At 38.4% G+C, this 16,600-nt stretch overlaps 2 protein-coding genes across 2 annotated transcripts; both read right to left on the bottom strand.

The window, feature by feature from the left end:
* Positions 1-388: 388 nt before the first annotated feature.
* On the bottom strand, positions 389-6,101 carry LOC102713244 (citrate synthase, glyoxysomal-like). The gene is made up of 13 exons (XM_015833889.2): positions 5,761-6,101; positions 5,031-5,211; positions 4,871-4,956; positions 4,658-4,762; positions 4,429-4,491; positions 4,130-4,239; positions 3,881-4,000; positions 3,736-3,811; positions 3,367-3,440; positions 3,115-3,235; positions 1,810-1,907; positions 1,600-1,723; positions 389-881 (listed from the first exon to the last, which is right to left on the bottom strand). Exons 1-13 carry the CDS (start codon positions 6,001-6,003, stop codon positions 750-752), a joined length of 1,533 nt encoding a protein of 510 aa, XP_015689375.2. The 5' UTR covers positions 6,004-6,101; the 3' UTR covers positions 389-749.
* Positions 6,102-12,060: 5,959 nt separating this feature from the next.
* On the bottom strand, positions 12,061-13,619 carry LOC102712966 (protein RICE FLOWERING LOCUS T 1-like). The gene is made up of 4 exons (XM_006648415.1): positions 13,413-13,619; positions 13,053-13,114; positions 12,590-12,630; positions 12,061-12,320 (listed from the first exon to the last, which is right to left on the bottom strand). The coding sequence occupies exons 1-4, from the start codon at positions 13,617-13,619 to the stop codon at positions 12,061-12,063; spliced, it is 570 nt and encodes a 189-aa protein (XP_006648478.1).
* Between the last annotated feature and the right edge of the window lie 2,981 nt (positions 13,620-16,600).

Here is a 16,600-nt window from a genome sequence, read left to right as displayed (position 1 = left end):
TCTGTATCCATATTTATTGAAAAACGTTATAATCCTGGTATCACCGTATCACTTATCCGTATCAGCGTATCGAAGCGGCGTAGGAATCCGGTATCGCCGTATCGCGTATCGAGGCGGCGTAGGCCGTGGCAAGCTCCATTCTTTTCCTCCGTAAGATTATTGTCTATCACCTGGTTTTTTAAAAAATAAGCTATACAGAAGTTCTTTAAATAGTATTTTAAAACAACCTTCTCAGTTTTGTAATAACTAATCCATATTTTTACCCTCATCATCCGACCAGACAAAAAGAACTGGGTTAAACATCCGACAGATACCAGACCGGACAACTGACAATGCAAGATTGCACATTGTGATGCAACCAATAAACTTGATAAATTGACATGATTGATTGAAGTGGAAAATCTTCTTAAAAGATTGCATTTTTTATAGTTTCTGCACAGTGATATCCTTTCATCCTCCATGTTTCGGAGAGGTCAAGATACACAAGTGTGCATTGGGCACGATGAGCACGGCTACGACGCATTACTCATGCTCCAGATTCACATGACAAAGGTGCAGTGCTCTGGTGGCATTATTACCCATAGATACGCGACAACGTCAGATTTACAGCACCCGGATTCATGCAGATATAGACTTTGTTAGCACAGGGGATGAAGCTTGCTTTATTGTGTGCACCAGAGGTTGTATCTCGACACAGGGATGAAGCTTTGTTTTATTGTGTACGATGGAGGTTGTGCCTTGAAACTATCTTACAGTGCAGAACCTGCACGCCGACGCCTTGTTGCGTTAGAGGTAGCAATCTGGCCGAGCTGCTCGTTCTGGCTTGCTGGCACTCGTTCTCTCACAGGTGTGTAATGCCTCAGCCAAACACCAGTGTATACCTGAACAAGAGCAAGCCATCGTTAACCAATGAATGCTTGGATAGGGATGGGCACTGGTCAGCCCGTGGGTAATCCATGGCCAGCTTTAGTTCAAATAAATAAACTAAGTTTTTTACTTTTGAGATCTCAAAAATAAAATTAGTTCATTTATTTGAAATAGAACTGGCCACGGATTATCCGTGGGCCAACTGGTGCCCATCCCTATGGAGAAAGGAAAATCTGGCCAACTAACTCAGTAGCACCACATCTTTAATTATTTTACATCATGTATTGCATGAATCAAATCAAATATATAAAAAGCAATTAATTGGCCTGGTAGCACTTTGGAATGTACCAAAGAATGATCTATACTACTATAGCACCCAACGAAGTGATGAATGTATAGAAGGTTATCAAGAGAATTAGGCTTTGTTCATTGACTTCTGCATCACAAGGTTGCCATGGTCATAAAATACCCCAACACTAATTGTTTGTAGCCAAAAGTACAGCAGCCAAACCATATGATATTCAAAGGAAAAAGAGCATATAACTATTTATTCCCCATCACTACACAGTCATGGCACTGAATAACAATGGCTCCAGGTTGGCTCAATATTGATTGGTGAGAAAATCTAAATGTTCGGTTGATCAAAGAGGAGTAATCATAATTCATGATTTATCTTGAATTCATGTTATGGAAAAAAAACATTAGATGCAAATTTGTTTGCTTATCACTGACCTGCTGAGGCCTCATAATCTTGGTGTCAGGATCATCGAGTGACTCTTTCCAATGTGCTAACCAACCAGCCATGCGAGGAATTGCAAACAGAACCGGAAAGAATTCTGTAGGGAATCCCATTGCCCTGAACCAACACAATCTCAATTAACTACTACAAATCTGCAATAACAAAAAGGAGGGGAAATAAAAACAGCTTTCCCACTGATGTACCTATATATTAAACCAGAGTAGAAGTCCACATTTGGATAGAGCTTCCTCTTGACAAAATAATCATCTGACAATGCTGCCTTCTCCAATGCAACAGCAACCTAGCATGGCATTAGAAACCAATACAAAGGTGTATTGGATTTGTCAAAGCATTATTGCAGTTGCAGGGTTGCTCATAGATGATCTCAGAATCCTACTTCAAGAACAGAAAATACTTCTAGTAGGCTTTGTAATAAGGAAAAGGTCTGGTTGACAAAACAGGGTAGTTAACAAAAGTGTAACAGCATCAAACCTTGAAGAGTGTTAATTATAGCCCGCTTGATAATTTGTTTTTCCGATGAACTTTTCCAGATTAATCGATCAATTTCAAGTATTATGGAATGGATAGAACATGATCCTAATAGTTCTCGGGATTACTCTAGTACGATGGATCAAAATATCAAAGCTAGAAACCAGAATGTGCATAGATATTTCTTGTAGCACTTGTGCAGGTAGACCGCAACTACACAGAACAATTGCTGAACCTTTTGACAATATAGCTTTGTTAACCTCATGTTTATTTGTTATCGAATATCAAAGATTTTCTGCAATAGCAGTACTAAATATGTGAAGTACATGTGGAATTGTGGATAAAGAAACCGAGTGAAATCAATCATCAACGTCCCATATGTTTGGTATACAAAATCCTGAAGGACAATAATAGGTAAAATAGTTTTTGTTGTCCTGGTGGCTTGTCTATGAATGAGTAGTTCTACGCAAACATCATTTAGTATGTTTTCATCTCCTGACTGAAAAGATATGCAGCATAGTTCTTTAAAAATACATGTCACTTTCTCATGTACAACAGAAAAAGGATTTGAACTGTAAGGCATTGTTAGTAAGTTTCTGTTTGTGTTTATTCAACATTTTCAGATCCAGAAATAAACTAATCAGAAGTATTCCGTCAATCTCAATGTGTTACACAAAGTAGTTCATTCATGGATGGATTGTGAACAATAAGTCATTGCTAGAAGTTTCTGTTAGTGTTTATTCAACATTTTCAGATCCAGAAAGAAACTAATCAGAAGTATTCCATCAATCTCACGTGTTACACAAAGTGTAATATTTTTATTGATTCATTGAAAAAAAGATAAACCTTTTATTCTACTGTTTCGCAAAGAATGCTTCAGGTTCCTAAGTTAAAAGTCATTTAGAATCCTATGGCAGGAACAGAACATTAATAAAATATTATACTAACTGAATGAAGGTTGTTACATGCAGTTGTCAGAAACCAAACATATTTGACTAATGAAATTCTGTATAACTAACCTCAATAAGAGGATCCCGTCCCACAATAGAGAATACCTCCTCTGCTAGCTTTCGGATGACTTTAGCACGAGGATCATAATTCTTGTAAACACGGTGCCCAAAGCCTGACATCTTTCTCTTCCTAAAGAAGAAATAAATCTCATAGTAAGTCCAAAATATACTTAAAAAGGCAAAAGATAAACTTCATCAACTAAAAAAGGCTTCCATGATTAACACCACAAAATATAAATCAGCGTAGGAATTATCTTTCACCTGTTCTTCACTCCCTCGATGAAATCAGGAATATTTTCCACACTTCCAATCTCATTTAACATTTTAAGTACTGCCTGGCATGTTAGGGAATTCCATTAATTCTTGTCCATCATATATGAATAATTACTTAATAAATTCTAATGATACAAATGGATTTAGAGAAAAGAAAGAAATGCTGTAGAAATAACTTTTCAATTAAATAAAAATTATCTCTACATAGGAGGTGACTTTATTTGACATTGTTAATAAAACAAATTATATAGTACATAGACTGTGTCTGGTACTTCTAAGCTTGGTCCTATGATTGTAAAATGAGGACTGCATGTTCAATGCAAGAATCAAAAGCAAGCATTGCTCAATATTGTTTACCTCATTTGCACCACCGTGCAGGGGACCATACAGAGCTCCAACAGCACCAGAAAGAGCAGTGAAGACATCAACACCACTGTAGAAACAGTATGAATAATCAGGCAACGTCAGACTCCCAATTGTTAAAATGAATGGCATGATTTACCTTGAAGCAAGGTGCCTAGCAGCAGCTGTAGAGCAGTTCATTTCATGTTCAGCATGAAGAACAAAAAGGATATCTAGAACCCTAGCAAGTCTAGGATTTGGCTTGTATGTTTTGTCACCCCTGCACCACAGTAAAGAAAAAGAATATGAATCAGTATTACAGTCATTCACAAAATTGATTTACACAGCGATTTACATTTTTGTGTGTGTGTGTGGGGGGGGGGGGGGGATGATAAGTGATGTAACTTACAAAGAGTCTAGCATATATAAAAAGTTCTCTGAATAAGAGAGATTATTTGTAGGAAGAATAGAAGATCTTCCTGCTAATCTCAAGTAGGCTGCAGCTGCAATTGTTGGTGCCTGTATAGAATAACAGACACAGAAAATCAAGTTTATTGCCAAACAGTATCATTGTGATCTGCATCATGACCATCAAAACAAATATCTCTAGCTATTTTCTATGAACCAGACAGGGCATATCATTAAGCTGGGAAATCATCCTATAATTCACTTTGCTAAATCAAGAAATAGGGTGTTTCTTAGACATACCTTCCCAAGCACTCGCACAATCTGCTTATCCCTAGCCTGCTTCGATTTGTAAAGGTCTTGACCCTACATAAGTGGAACGTGTCATTAGCAACAACAAATTGTTAAATATAATAGCTGGTGAATGCACAATGCTGCTATTATTAATTCAAATTTTGGCTGATTCTATCATGTCAAGTGAAATCATGTGAAAAAATAACCGGTCCAATGAGTGCATTTAGAGAGTGCTTACTCTAAGAGCAGGGTTTGCATCTGGATGGAAGACCGAAAGAGTGCTCATTGCACTGGCAAGGACACCCATGGGGTGAGCATCATGAGGCATTGATTGTATGATGTCCTGCCAACGTTAGAAGAGCACAAAGCTATTAGCTGAACGTACAAGTCAAGCAGAAAAAGAGGTCCATATATACTGCAATTATACAAAATAAAAGATGACAAAATATACCAAGAGTCCCTGCGGAACAGCAGAGTGCTGAGAAATTGCAAACTCCCATCCAGCCAGTTGGCTCTGGGTAGGCAAACTTCCGTACACTGCAAGAGCAACATGTTCTCAGCAGCAAAACTACACTTACATTAAAGAGCAAACCAAGGTGCAAACCACTTACTCAAGAGGTAGGCCACCTCAACAAAGGAACTGCTTTCAGCCAACTCTTCAATCGGATATCCCCTGTAACGAAGAATTCCCTCATCCCCATCGATGTAGCAGATGGACGAACGAACTGGAGCTGTGTTGAGATAACCAGGATCATAAATCTTAAGACCCTTGTCATCCTTTCCAGTGGTAATCTGCAACAATTAACCAAAGAGAACAATTTTGTCACGTTCAAGCTGATCTCATTTAGCGAAGGCATCATAACATGTGGCAGAATCAACTAAAAATTTGTTGACTTCCTTCTAGTTCGCTCACAAGCAATAATTTTACTAGAACTGTGCGGTCGCCTGCAAGCACTAGAAGTGGTAAATGACACAAACTGTAAGCAACCAAGCATATACCGATCTCCATCTAAGTCAACCAGACTAACAGTAACAACTGGAAATCGCCCCCAACGATATCCATTATGTAGTACAATTTAAGGAACTAAACTGATGATTTGTCCAGAGGTGAGAAACTTTGCACATTGCTTTGTTACCCAATCACAATCTTGGAACTAACGAGCGAAAATTACTGAAGCGAGAAGTCAGCTCGGCCCATCGTATACAGACAGTGGAGCACAATCCCGAATCCACAGGGACTCAGATTGATCCACCGCCGCCCAAAAATCCCGAATTCCCCAAATACACCGCAGATCGCGGCACGGCATAGCACGCCGTAAGAACGCAGAGCAAAGCAAGCACCTTCTTGAAATCGGTGGCGCGCACGGTCCCCTCCTCGGACACCTTCACCTCATACCTCCTCCCCGTCCTCCCGTCCACCACCGCGAGCGCGCCGCCGCGCGCCCCAGGTGGAGTCGCCCCCGCCCCCGCCGCCGCCGACGACGAAACCACCAACCTCTCCAGCCCCCCCGCCGCCGCCGCAGCCGCGGAGTCCGCCTCCCCGGCGAGGTGGGCGGAGAGCACGGCGAGCCGGCCGCGATCCATCGGGAAGCGAGACGAGAGCGAGAGAGGGGGCAGGTGGTGGTTGCTTGGACGGCTCGCTTCGTCGCGGCGGCTTTTGCAGGTTGCGTTGGGCTTCTTCCCTCCAGCAGGTCGACGGTGTTATGGGGGTGGGGTGGGGGAGGAGTCGTTCGTGACGTCACGACTGAGGTGTGAGGACTCGTGCGAGGTTTTGTTTCCGAGAGTTATTTAAGTTTTGGATGAAATTCGCACGTCTTACGACTCGTTTTCATCGCGTGTTTTTTGGATTTTGCTTTTTTTTTTCTCTTCTCGTTTCGCTCGCTGTTTCGGGGCTCTGCCTATTTCGTCTGAAATTGGATTTGAGTATTACTAGCAAAATACCTATATGTTACAATGGGCTTAAACAAATTAGAAAGTTATAAAAGATGCTCGATTGCCTACATTTGTAATTCTTTTTTTTTGGTTTTGCATTTAAACTTGAATTTTTTAACATGGAAAACAGACAGTTTCAAATATAGAGAGAAAACTGGACGGAAATAACACTATTATTTTATTTTACGAAGAATTCAACTATTTAGTGCTAAATTCTAAAGTAGACATCATCGTAAAAAACAGAAACACAGTAGAAGACGATGACTTACCTGTCATGAACCGAAGTTAAGAAAGACAAGACCGCCATCGCAGTTTCCTCAAGATATTGTAGCTAAGTTGTAATACCCGTGTGTTCAAATATGGTTTTTTTGACAACAATTAATAGGAGGTGTAAAAGAACTTAACTTTTATACCATTCCTGAAATCGATGATCGGAGACAGTGCACGCTTTGGGTTCGTCGTGTAGTACGAAATAGACTTTAAGTTTGTATTAATCACAGTCTGGATGAATTGATAGTGATCGAATAAATTTAGATAGTTGGATATATATTAATATCATCTATTTAAGTAATAAAAAAATCGACGATTGGAGACTGTGGACGCGTAGGGTTTATCGAGTAGTATAAAATAGAGTTTAAGTTTATATTAATCAGAGTCCGGATGAATGGATAGTGATCAAATAAATTTGGACCGTTGAATTTTCATTAATATCATCTATTTAAGCAATAAAAAAGAGAAAAAGAGAAAAAGAGACCGATCGGATCGATCTACCAGCCTCCTCATCCAGTGGGCCACGCACGCAGTCGCATCACTCGTCCTCATTTCCATCCACGACGCCGAGAGAAAACGACTTGATCGGCCCACGCACGGCAGCCCACGTGCGTCTGGTTGGTCCAAGTAGACGACGTACCAATATCGTAGGCAAACAAGGCCAGGAGAAAGCGCCCGGCCCACGTGTAGCAGCCCACGCGCGATTGGTCGGCCCAGGAGGATGACGGACGAAAAATCCCGGCAGAATCGTTACCGCTTTTTATAATAGTATAGATTTGACAATAGGAATAGGTGCGGAAGCATTTGGGTGATTGGGTACATAGAGGCATGTGAAGATTCTACTCGGTATGGAGTATGGATAGAGAAAGGGTCCTACCAGGGATGGATTGATTCGCTATTATTGAATACGCTAAAATGTGCTAAATTTGTACTATCATATTCGTTATTTAAACAATTTAACCATAAATTTCACTTAAGACATAGTCGACAATAATACTATAGCTCTATCTATGGCCGTATTCGGTGTTGGGTGATAAGATAAGTTATCCAGCGTAGAAAATATATTAGAAGATTAGTATATGATTAATTAATTATTAATTATAAAAAAATATAAAATAGATTAATATGATTTTAAGCAACTTTTCTATTAAAAAATTTTATAAAAAATATACTATTTAGCAGTTTAGAAAATGAGGGGATCTAGATAACTCAACTGGTGTGCCGAATGGGCCTATGTGTCCTATCCTTCACCGGTATAATCTAATGACCTAAGAGCACCCATATGCTTTGTATCTGTGGGGTTTGTTTTTACTAAGATCCACTTTATCTTTTTCTTTTTCTTATAGACAATACAAAGACTAAGGGTGAATAACATCTAAGAACTTTTGGTCTTTTACTAGTTGTGGTGCAAGTGATACATCATGTGTCATATCTCGAGTTGGAAGCACAATGTATATAGAGCTAAAAAGTGGATATGTTGTTGTAGTCTTGTAGATGGGCATTCAATGCCGCTCGCTCTAGGTGTTAGAGATATAGATACATCCGATTAGATATAAAAGAGTCCAATAGAAACTCTAGAGATAAAGATAAAAAGAGATACGATAGAATATTTATCCTGTACTCCAAGTATCTATTTCCTATGTACGTATAAATACATCCACGAGGATCAGTGCAATATACAATAGATCATAGTATTTCTCTCTATTCAATATTTTTCACATGGTATCAGAGCCATAGACTAACGCCATTAGATCTTTGGTTGCCATAACTTTCGCCCGTGCCGCCCGGGGGAGATGATTTCTCCATGAATCTCCCTGGGATGTCGCATCGATTAGCTATCATAGGTTAGTATTAGATCAATTTTTTCTAGCTACCCTGAATCATCTATAGATTAGATTATACTTCTATCAATATTTAGTATTAGATTAGTTTCTTCTAGTTACAAAATCCCTAAATTCTAGCGATAGAAGCAGAGGTGCAGCGACATCGATCAACCAACAAGCAAGCACTACATCAAGCAGTTGACATCTTCACTGAGTCCTCCATGTCCGCCATCAACATGCATTGAAATAATACCGCCAATGGTCTACATCAACATGGGAACAACACGACGTCGCTTCGTCCATAACGATGAATATTCATGTTGCAACATGGCATCACTACGGTGATGATCTCCTAAACGACGTACAAAGTTCAACAAAAAATTGGTGACCTGATATCAACAGTGTTCTCTGACATCTGTAAGATGGCCCAAGGGCATCCTCTAAAATATGCAAAGACGCTTCCAATGGCATCCTGACATCTGCACGCTGCATCATCTATGATCGCAACTCCGTCTCCAATTTTGTTTCTCGCCTTCGGCTGTATGCGGCTACATCAACTGCCATATCTACAACGACCAGGCTACCATATGATCGGCTATCTCGATAGAAATTACAACAAATCATCCTCGACAACTCCTAGTCAAAAGCGTATATGTCATCACTATTATCCATGACACTTAACCTATGACTATGGGATGAAATAGAGGAGCGAGAGACAAGGGATGACACAGAAGGAGATACAGTCACTAAGGTGGAGGACCGAGATGACACAGAAAGAGACATAGTCACTGAGGTGGAGGTCTATCCATCAAACTATTAAAGATGCAATTGATGGTGGAGAAACAAATAAGAGAAGATGGTAAAACACAAGATTTCAAATCTAGTCGCAAACGTTCACTTTGCTCTCGTTACGACTGAGGGGGAATGTTAGAAATATAGATACATATGGTTAGCTATAACAAAGTTTAATAGAAATTTTCTAGAGATAAAGATAAAATCCTAGAGAGATACGATAGAATATTTATCCTATACTTTAAGTTTTTATCTCCTGTGTACGCTATAAATACAACCACGAGGGTCATTGCAATATGCAATAGATCATCGTATTCCTCTATATTCAATATTTTCCACAATAAATCCTGTTTCATACAAAAATAGGAGAGAAACACTATTGTTCATCTTCCGTCTTAATTTGCACGTGAGGAGCCTAGGTTAGACAAGCGCCGCATGTTGAACAACAATAACTATCCTGTTCTATGTACAGATAAGATCGCATATAAATAGTATTTTCTTCGTTTTATATTATAAGATTTTTTGATCTGCCTATATTCATATATATACTAGTAAGTCTAGACATATATACAAAACATATACATGGATATATGGTTGAATCTAGATAAATCCAGAAAATCTTATAACATAAAACGGAGAAAGTACTTTTGTGTTTTTTGTGTACTTGCAGTAGCCTAAACATCTATTTATTCGTGAGAGTTGGGACATATATATATATCTAAACCTGGGTATGTAAATGTTTTACTTTTGAGAGAATCCCTTCCATGTACCTAAAATTTTAGCTGTTATTTCCATTCCCTTGAGATTTGTCTACTCCTTGTATATACCCCTAATTTTTGTTTTGGTTCCCTATCTTTTTCATTAATTGACTATTAGTTGACTGCTAAATAACCACATAGATCGAGCACTGCACCTCCCTCCTGACTTCAAGGTGTAAACCGGTGGCATGGTTATATAACAATATCCTCGGCAAGCAGCTTCACCCAAGAAAGGTCACTCATCCATGCCTTCCACGAGCTTGCTCGACCCGTCATTACATTGATCATCTAGTATTATTTATAAAATGTAGTATAATGTCATTCCTATATTAAGGTAGGTAGTATGTGTCGTTGATTCTTTTATATCTTTGATAATATATCTTATTTAAAGAATTATATATATTTTACCTATTTTTGTTAGGATTTGATTTATTATTAAAGAAACTATAATCATGACTTAATTTTACATTTTTTTTAAAAAATAAATAAGACGAGTATTCCAATGTAGATGCAAGAGTCAATATAACATCGAATAAGAAAACAGTGCACATCCTAGATTCTCCGTGGCCTTTAAATGCACGTTCTTTTGGTGGGAAAAAAAAAGGAGATGATTGCTGAAGTAAGATGACCCCATATATATAATATGTATGATGATGTATTATTAATTAATTAATTTAATCTGCTTAGTCAGCTCAAAGCATAGGTGCTCATTTAAGGAGACAAGAATTTGACCGGCCGAATGTTAAGATACATTTTGATGTTGCTATCTCATCATTAAAGTATATATCCTCTCATATCTCTCTTTTTTTTTATTTATAAGCCGAATATAGGTATGCACCTTTTTTATATATACTATCTTTCGTTTTTTTACTTGGTGGCGTTAAATTTTTGGATCTACATTTAACTATTCATCTTGTTCAAAAATTTGTGCAAATATATAAAAATTATAAGTCATGATTTAAGTTTCTTCGGTAATAAACTAAATCACAACAAAATAGTTAATAATTATACAATTTTTTGAATAAGACGAATGATCACATCTAAACCTAAAAATTAAAGGTGTCAAATAAAAAAAAATAGAGGGAGCATATCTTTACAGAATTGATATATCTAGCGGCAGAATCTTATCTATTTTGCCTTGACATGCATATATGTGACACACCCTTACTCTTTGGGGAAAGTAAATTTTTCAGCTTAAGTGCAACGTTATAAATAACTCTGTTGCGTTATGTTGTGTTATTTTATTTATCCATATATATAACTGTAATGAGAAAAAAAGGCAAAAATCTTAAAAATCTGTAGTGAGAAAAGAACATGATATCCCTATTCAAAACACATATAATATGCAACCACTTGAACACTTTTATTTTAGCATATTTAATTAGGGAAAAATTAAGAGTATGAACTGAAACAATTCCATCCTAGATCTCATTTGGATGGGGTGTGAAGTTTTAGAGGAAATAAACGATTTCCTGTGAAATTCTATAATTTTTTTGCATTTCGAACAAGCCTTAATATCTCAGTAGAAACACACATATATGTATTTATTGAGGCCGATACTCCTGTTGTATCATATCCTTTTAAACTGTGGGCTATCCATAAGTATGTGAGTACACAAAACCAACAATGATGATATATATATATATATGTATGTATGATGGCGCCATGCATGTCCTACGTGCAGCAAGCCAGCGTCTTTGTCGCCACCCGCATGATATGTCTTAATTTATTATATATACACGTACACACACATCTATACATAAAATACATGTATCCATTATATTCCATTTCAATTCGTTTACTACATCACATAATAATTTATGTGTATATGTGTATCAATATAGTGTATTACATGTCGTCGCACACCACAAGCTATATATATATAGAAATAATTTGCTACAAACTTACACAACTTAGTTTAAGTAACAGCGACCGACCGAGTACCGTACTCGATCTCTCAACACTCTTAACAAGGAGAGTAATTACCAAGCAAGTAGAACATGCGAAATGATCAAGCTAGCGTTTATTCGTACGTTTACCATGCATGCATCATATGCATGAGTTAATTAGGGTTGTTGGCGGCGGCGAGAGACGTAGGGGCCGGTGAAGCGGCGGCCGCCGGAGCCGGCCTGGCGCTGGCAGTTGAAGTAGACGGCGGCGACGGGGGCGCCGAGGTTGTAGCGGCGGGCGAAGGCCCTGGTGCTGAAGTTGTGGCGCACCGGCGGCGCGTACACCGTCTCCCTCCCCAGCTGCCGGAACAGCACCACCACCATCCTGTGGATCCCCGTCGCCGGGTTCGGCCTCTCGTAGCACACCACCTCCCTCCCTGCCCATCCCATCCCATATATTTGCATTCGATCACTTCATATCTATCCATATATCTCATCTAGTTACTAATTATTATAAAACTTTTTAATTAGCTAGATATGTCTATGTCTAGATTTATCTACTAATAAATATATATCACTCTGTATATATATATGTCTAGATTTATTATTAGTATTTATATAAATCTAAATAGTGTTAGTATGTATGTGTACAAGTTAATGTGTGTGTACACATATAGGATGTTAAGAGGGAATGTATGCGACGTACCGTATGTAGCATCGGTTGACGCTGGGATGTCAGTCACCATCCTGCATGCATGCATGGACATAAATTGTTTCATGGACCGATCGAGATCAGCGATAATACAGCTAGCTGTGTACAACATGGATGAAAACTATATATGCATGCGAGTATATTCCATATATGGGCTGATCGATCGATCATCAATTAATCGCGTGGCCAGCACACGTTTGGAAGATATATATCTATAGCTGAGACACGCGTGCTGCATGCATTCTATGTGCATATATACATCTATATATAGAGAGATGCTCGCAACCTACACATATGTACTGCAATTTGCAACTGGCAAACGATATCTCGTGTCGTTGCATTGATGTTGCACCATTGCATGCGCACGTGTGCATAGCTCACAGCTGCAGTGCATGCGTAGTGAAGGTACAAAAGCTAGCTACAGAGCTAACTAATTAATTAATGGGTGGTAGCTCACCAGTGCAGGTACTCCCTCAGGGTTGGGTTGCTAGGGTTAGGGGCATCAGGATCCACCATCACCTACAACACATCAATTAACAAATCTATTAGAATCTATTACTTATTTCATCCATGAAACCGAGGAAACCAGATCCTCTGATATAACTGCATATGCATTTGAGGCATAACCGGATCCTTTCTATGGCCCACATGTCAACATAGTACATGCAACCACGCAACAGTTACGTCAGAGAATCCAGTTCCGAAACGAAGACACACTTCAGAATCGCAAAAGAAGAAGAACACGCCTGAATATATCTATATGAACATTAACTATGATCGATATCGAATTTAGCTAGCTAGAGAGTTTAATTATCACCAGAGTGTATGCGACGCGAAGATCATCTCCCCCAACCTCGACCGCCGGTCTATCCTCGACCGCCGGCGCACGAAGCTCAACGCCGCTAATAACTGGCATGCTGTCGTCGGCACCGCCGCCATACACGACAGTGAGGTCGACAGTGCTGACGAAGGGGTCCAGGACATCGCCGATCACACGCCCTGTAGCCAAGGAATCGTTGGCCATTTTTTTCCCCTACAAATATGGAGAAGATGATCTCTGCTCTAGCTAGCTCTAATGCCACTGTGTGTATATATGTATGTGTGTGTCACTAGGGTAGTATACTACAGGAGTTCAGTATAGCTAGCAGTAGATGGCTTTGCTGAATTGCTTGCTTGGTTTGTTATTGGGGAAAAAAGCTAGTATTTATAGGGTAGGAGCTGCCGACCTTGCACATCACACATTCTCATGAAAAACGACCCTAGCTGATCCGGCCGGCCGGCACTTTGGTGACAAATTCTCTCCCAGCTAGATTTTGACAGCTCTGACGAATTCAATTCCCAGTCTGTCTGTCTTTGATTTCTTAGGACGGCATGAATTAATTCATGTAGAGACTGGATTCAATAAAAATTAATTATTGGAGAAAAACGACAATATGTATGTTTAATCGTTTGGTTTTTAAGAAAAAGATAAATAACATATTTGTAAATAACAAGTAATTTATGAATAGAGTTTTTATATACGTGTTTTTAGCGATCTATAAGGTAAGAGGTTAAAAAATAAACTACATAAACAAACCCTTAAATTCAACTTCAAAGTTAAGATTAGAAATTTAAATTTTAACTTGTACGTAGAAGTAGAAGAGAAAATATGAGAGCATATATTACTGAGAAAAAATGATGGCCTGCCTACGCGTGCGGGCCGTAAGCATTTCTTTTTCCTTTTTAACATGAAAGGATTTTCCCCTTTTCTATAACAATTTCGAAATTAAGAAAATAATATGTATATATAAAGCTACATATATGCAGTCGCTAGCATATGCTGTGTGCCCCTGTTGTGCGTGTGTCTATAATTTTACATGACAGCGCATCATTTATGCCATGTGTATGATTTCAATAGGGCCTATGGATCACCTTTTTTGAAAGGAAAAGAAAAGCTTAGAATCTTTGAGATCGCCCTGTAGATCAGCTGGTACGTATTCTGAAGCTTTCTCGGGTCAAATATTCTCTCTCACTATTGCCTTATTTTGGCTTTCACATTTTTAGCTGGCCCCGCTTGGATAGGCCGGCTTACGGATGCGTACCCATTATTCCACTAAGAGCAAGTTCAATACTATAACCAACCGTTAGCTCCCAATCATCTATAGTCAACTTAATAGCCAATTTATATAATAATTATCTATAAACATATGCTATACAATTAATATTCGGTCTCACCTGTCATACACACATGTGTCTTGGAGTCTGTACTGCAGCTGGCTACAAATATGTAGCCCGCAGCTCTTCTCTATTCTCTCTTATCTCCTTAAAATATGTTTATAGCTAGCTTATAGTTTACTGTTTTATCTGCTCTAAGCTACAGTAGTTCAAGCTATACAAATTGCTATTGAGAGTCCACTGATTTAAGAGTCACTGCACTATTAATATGTGTACTAGGGCCGTGTTCGGAAGATGTAATAGAGGGCTAGTTATTTGACACGGAAAACATAAAATAAATTAGTACATGATTAATTAATTATTAATTATAAAAAATAGAAAATAGATTAATATGATTTTTTAAAGTAACTTTCCTATAGAAAATTTTCTCATAAAATACACCGTTTAGAAGTTCAAGAAGCGTGTGCGCGAAAAAACGAGGACATCTAGGGTTATTAGTGGCCTTGCCGAACGCGACCTAGCTCCATTTAACGATGTACAACTTTCTAGTCATGCATGTATTCATATAGATACTGATTTATCGAAATGTATATATATACAATATAATATGTGTTGATCCATGAGCAAATCTAGTCAAGACTAAAAAAAATCTTACAATATAAAGCAGACGGAGTATATATGTTTTGTGTTTTATTTTGATAATGTTTTTATTCGGCATCCCCGACACTACCCGCATGATTGGATACCCTCACTAGAAGCATCACTGGTCACTGCCTTTATCCACAATTCCATATTTTGTTCTTAGGCTGATGTATACATACATACCCTTTGGTGTTCCCTTTCTCCCTCCCTCCCTCACTTCCTCATGATCTTTGTCAAGCAAGCAAGCCCTACTACACACACATAAGGCTGTATACCATGTCCACAACTCATGTTTGCAAATTATATCCCTCTACCCCCCCCCCTCCCCCCAACCCAAAAAAAAAAAACTTCTAGGGATTAAACTAGACTGTCTAGATTTATTCTTAGAAGTCGTTTTTTTTACGGAGATAGTATATATAGTTTATGATAGAGTGCATCTCATTATCAGAATCTTAAGCACTAACCCCTGTTTGAGGGCGCTTAATTAAGATTCTGAAATGCATCAGTCGATAATCTAGAAAAGCTGGGTTAGTGCTGCCAATGGAGTTAGAAGGAGTGGAGATGCATGGTTGGTGCTAACTGAGGATGTTGGTGGAGCCTGGATCTAGCAAGAGGAGGAAGAAACTAGGACAGCAAACTCTTGCTTTTTTTCAATGATTTTGTTGCAATGATTTTTCTTGAGTTGCTGCACTTGCTGCATATTCCAGTGTTTTGCTCTATTTTTTAGCACGTTGCATCAATTATTTTTGAGGAAGAAGCTTGTATTAAATTCTTTATGTTCTGATTCTTTTTATAAACTTACTCTTTAAATAGACCCCCAAAATATTTATTGCAAAGATGTCTATCGAGGTGACGCTCAGGGTTTGCATTTTCGTGATAATCACCACAGTTATATGATAACCGCGTGAGCAACTAGGGTGCAGCTTTGGTAAGCCATTGTAGGGTTTGCCAATTTTCATGAGATTTGAAAAATTTTGAAGAACACTCGGTAAAAAGCTGAAAAAAAATTCTTGGTGATAGTTCTTGTTTTTAGAACCCTTGTGGTGAAAGAAAATTTTCAAAAATAACACATATAGCATCCAATTATGGTCGGAAAACAAATTTTATTTTAACAAATGAATAAAAATTAGAGAGGTCGCAATTGTTTATCCTAACCAGCCGTGAAAACCACATTTACCAAGAGATATTACATAAAAACACACAATTATT

Source organism: Oryza brachyantha, chromosome 2 (assembly GCF_000231095.2).
Source record: "Oryza brachyantha chromosome 2, ObraRS2, whole genome shotgun sequence".
Taxonomy (NCBI): Eukaryota; Viridiplantae; Streptophyta; class Magnoliopsida; order Poales; family Poaceae; genus Oryza; species Oryza brachyantha.
Note: the sequence above shows the minus strand (reverse complement) of the source record. Positions and strands in the feature narration are given on the sequence as shown.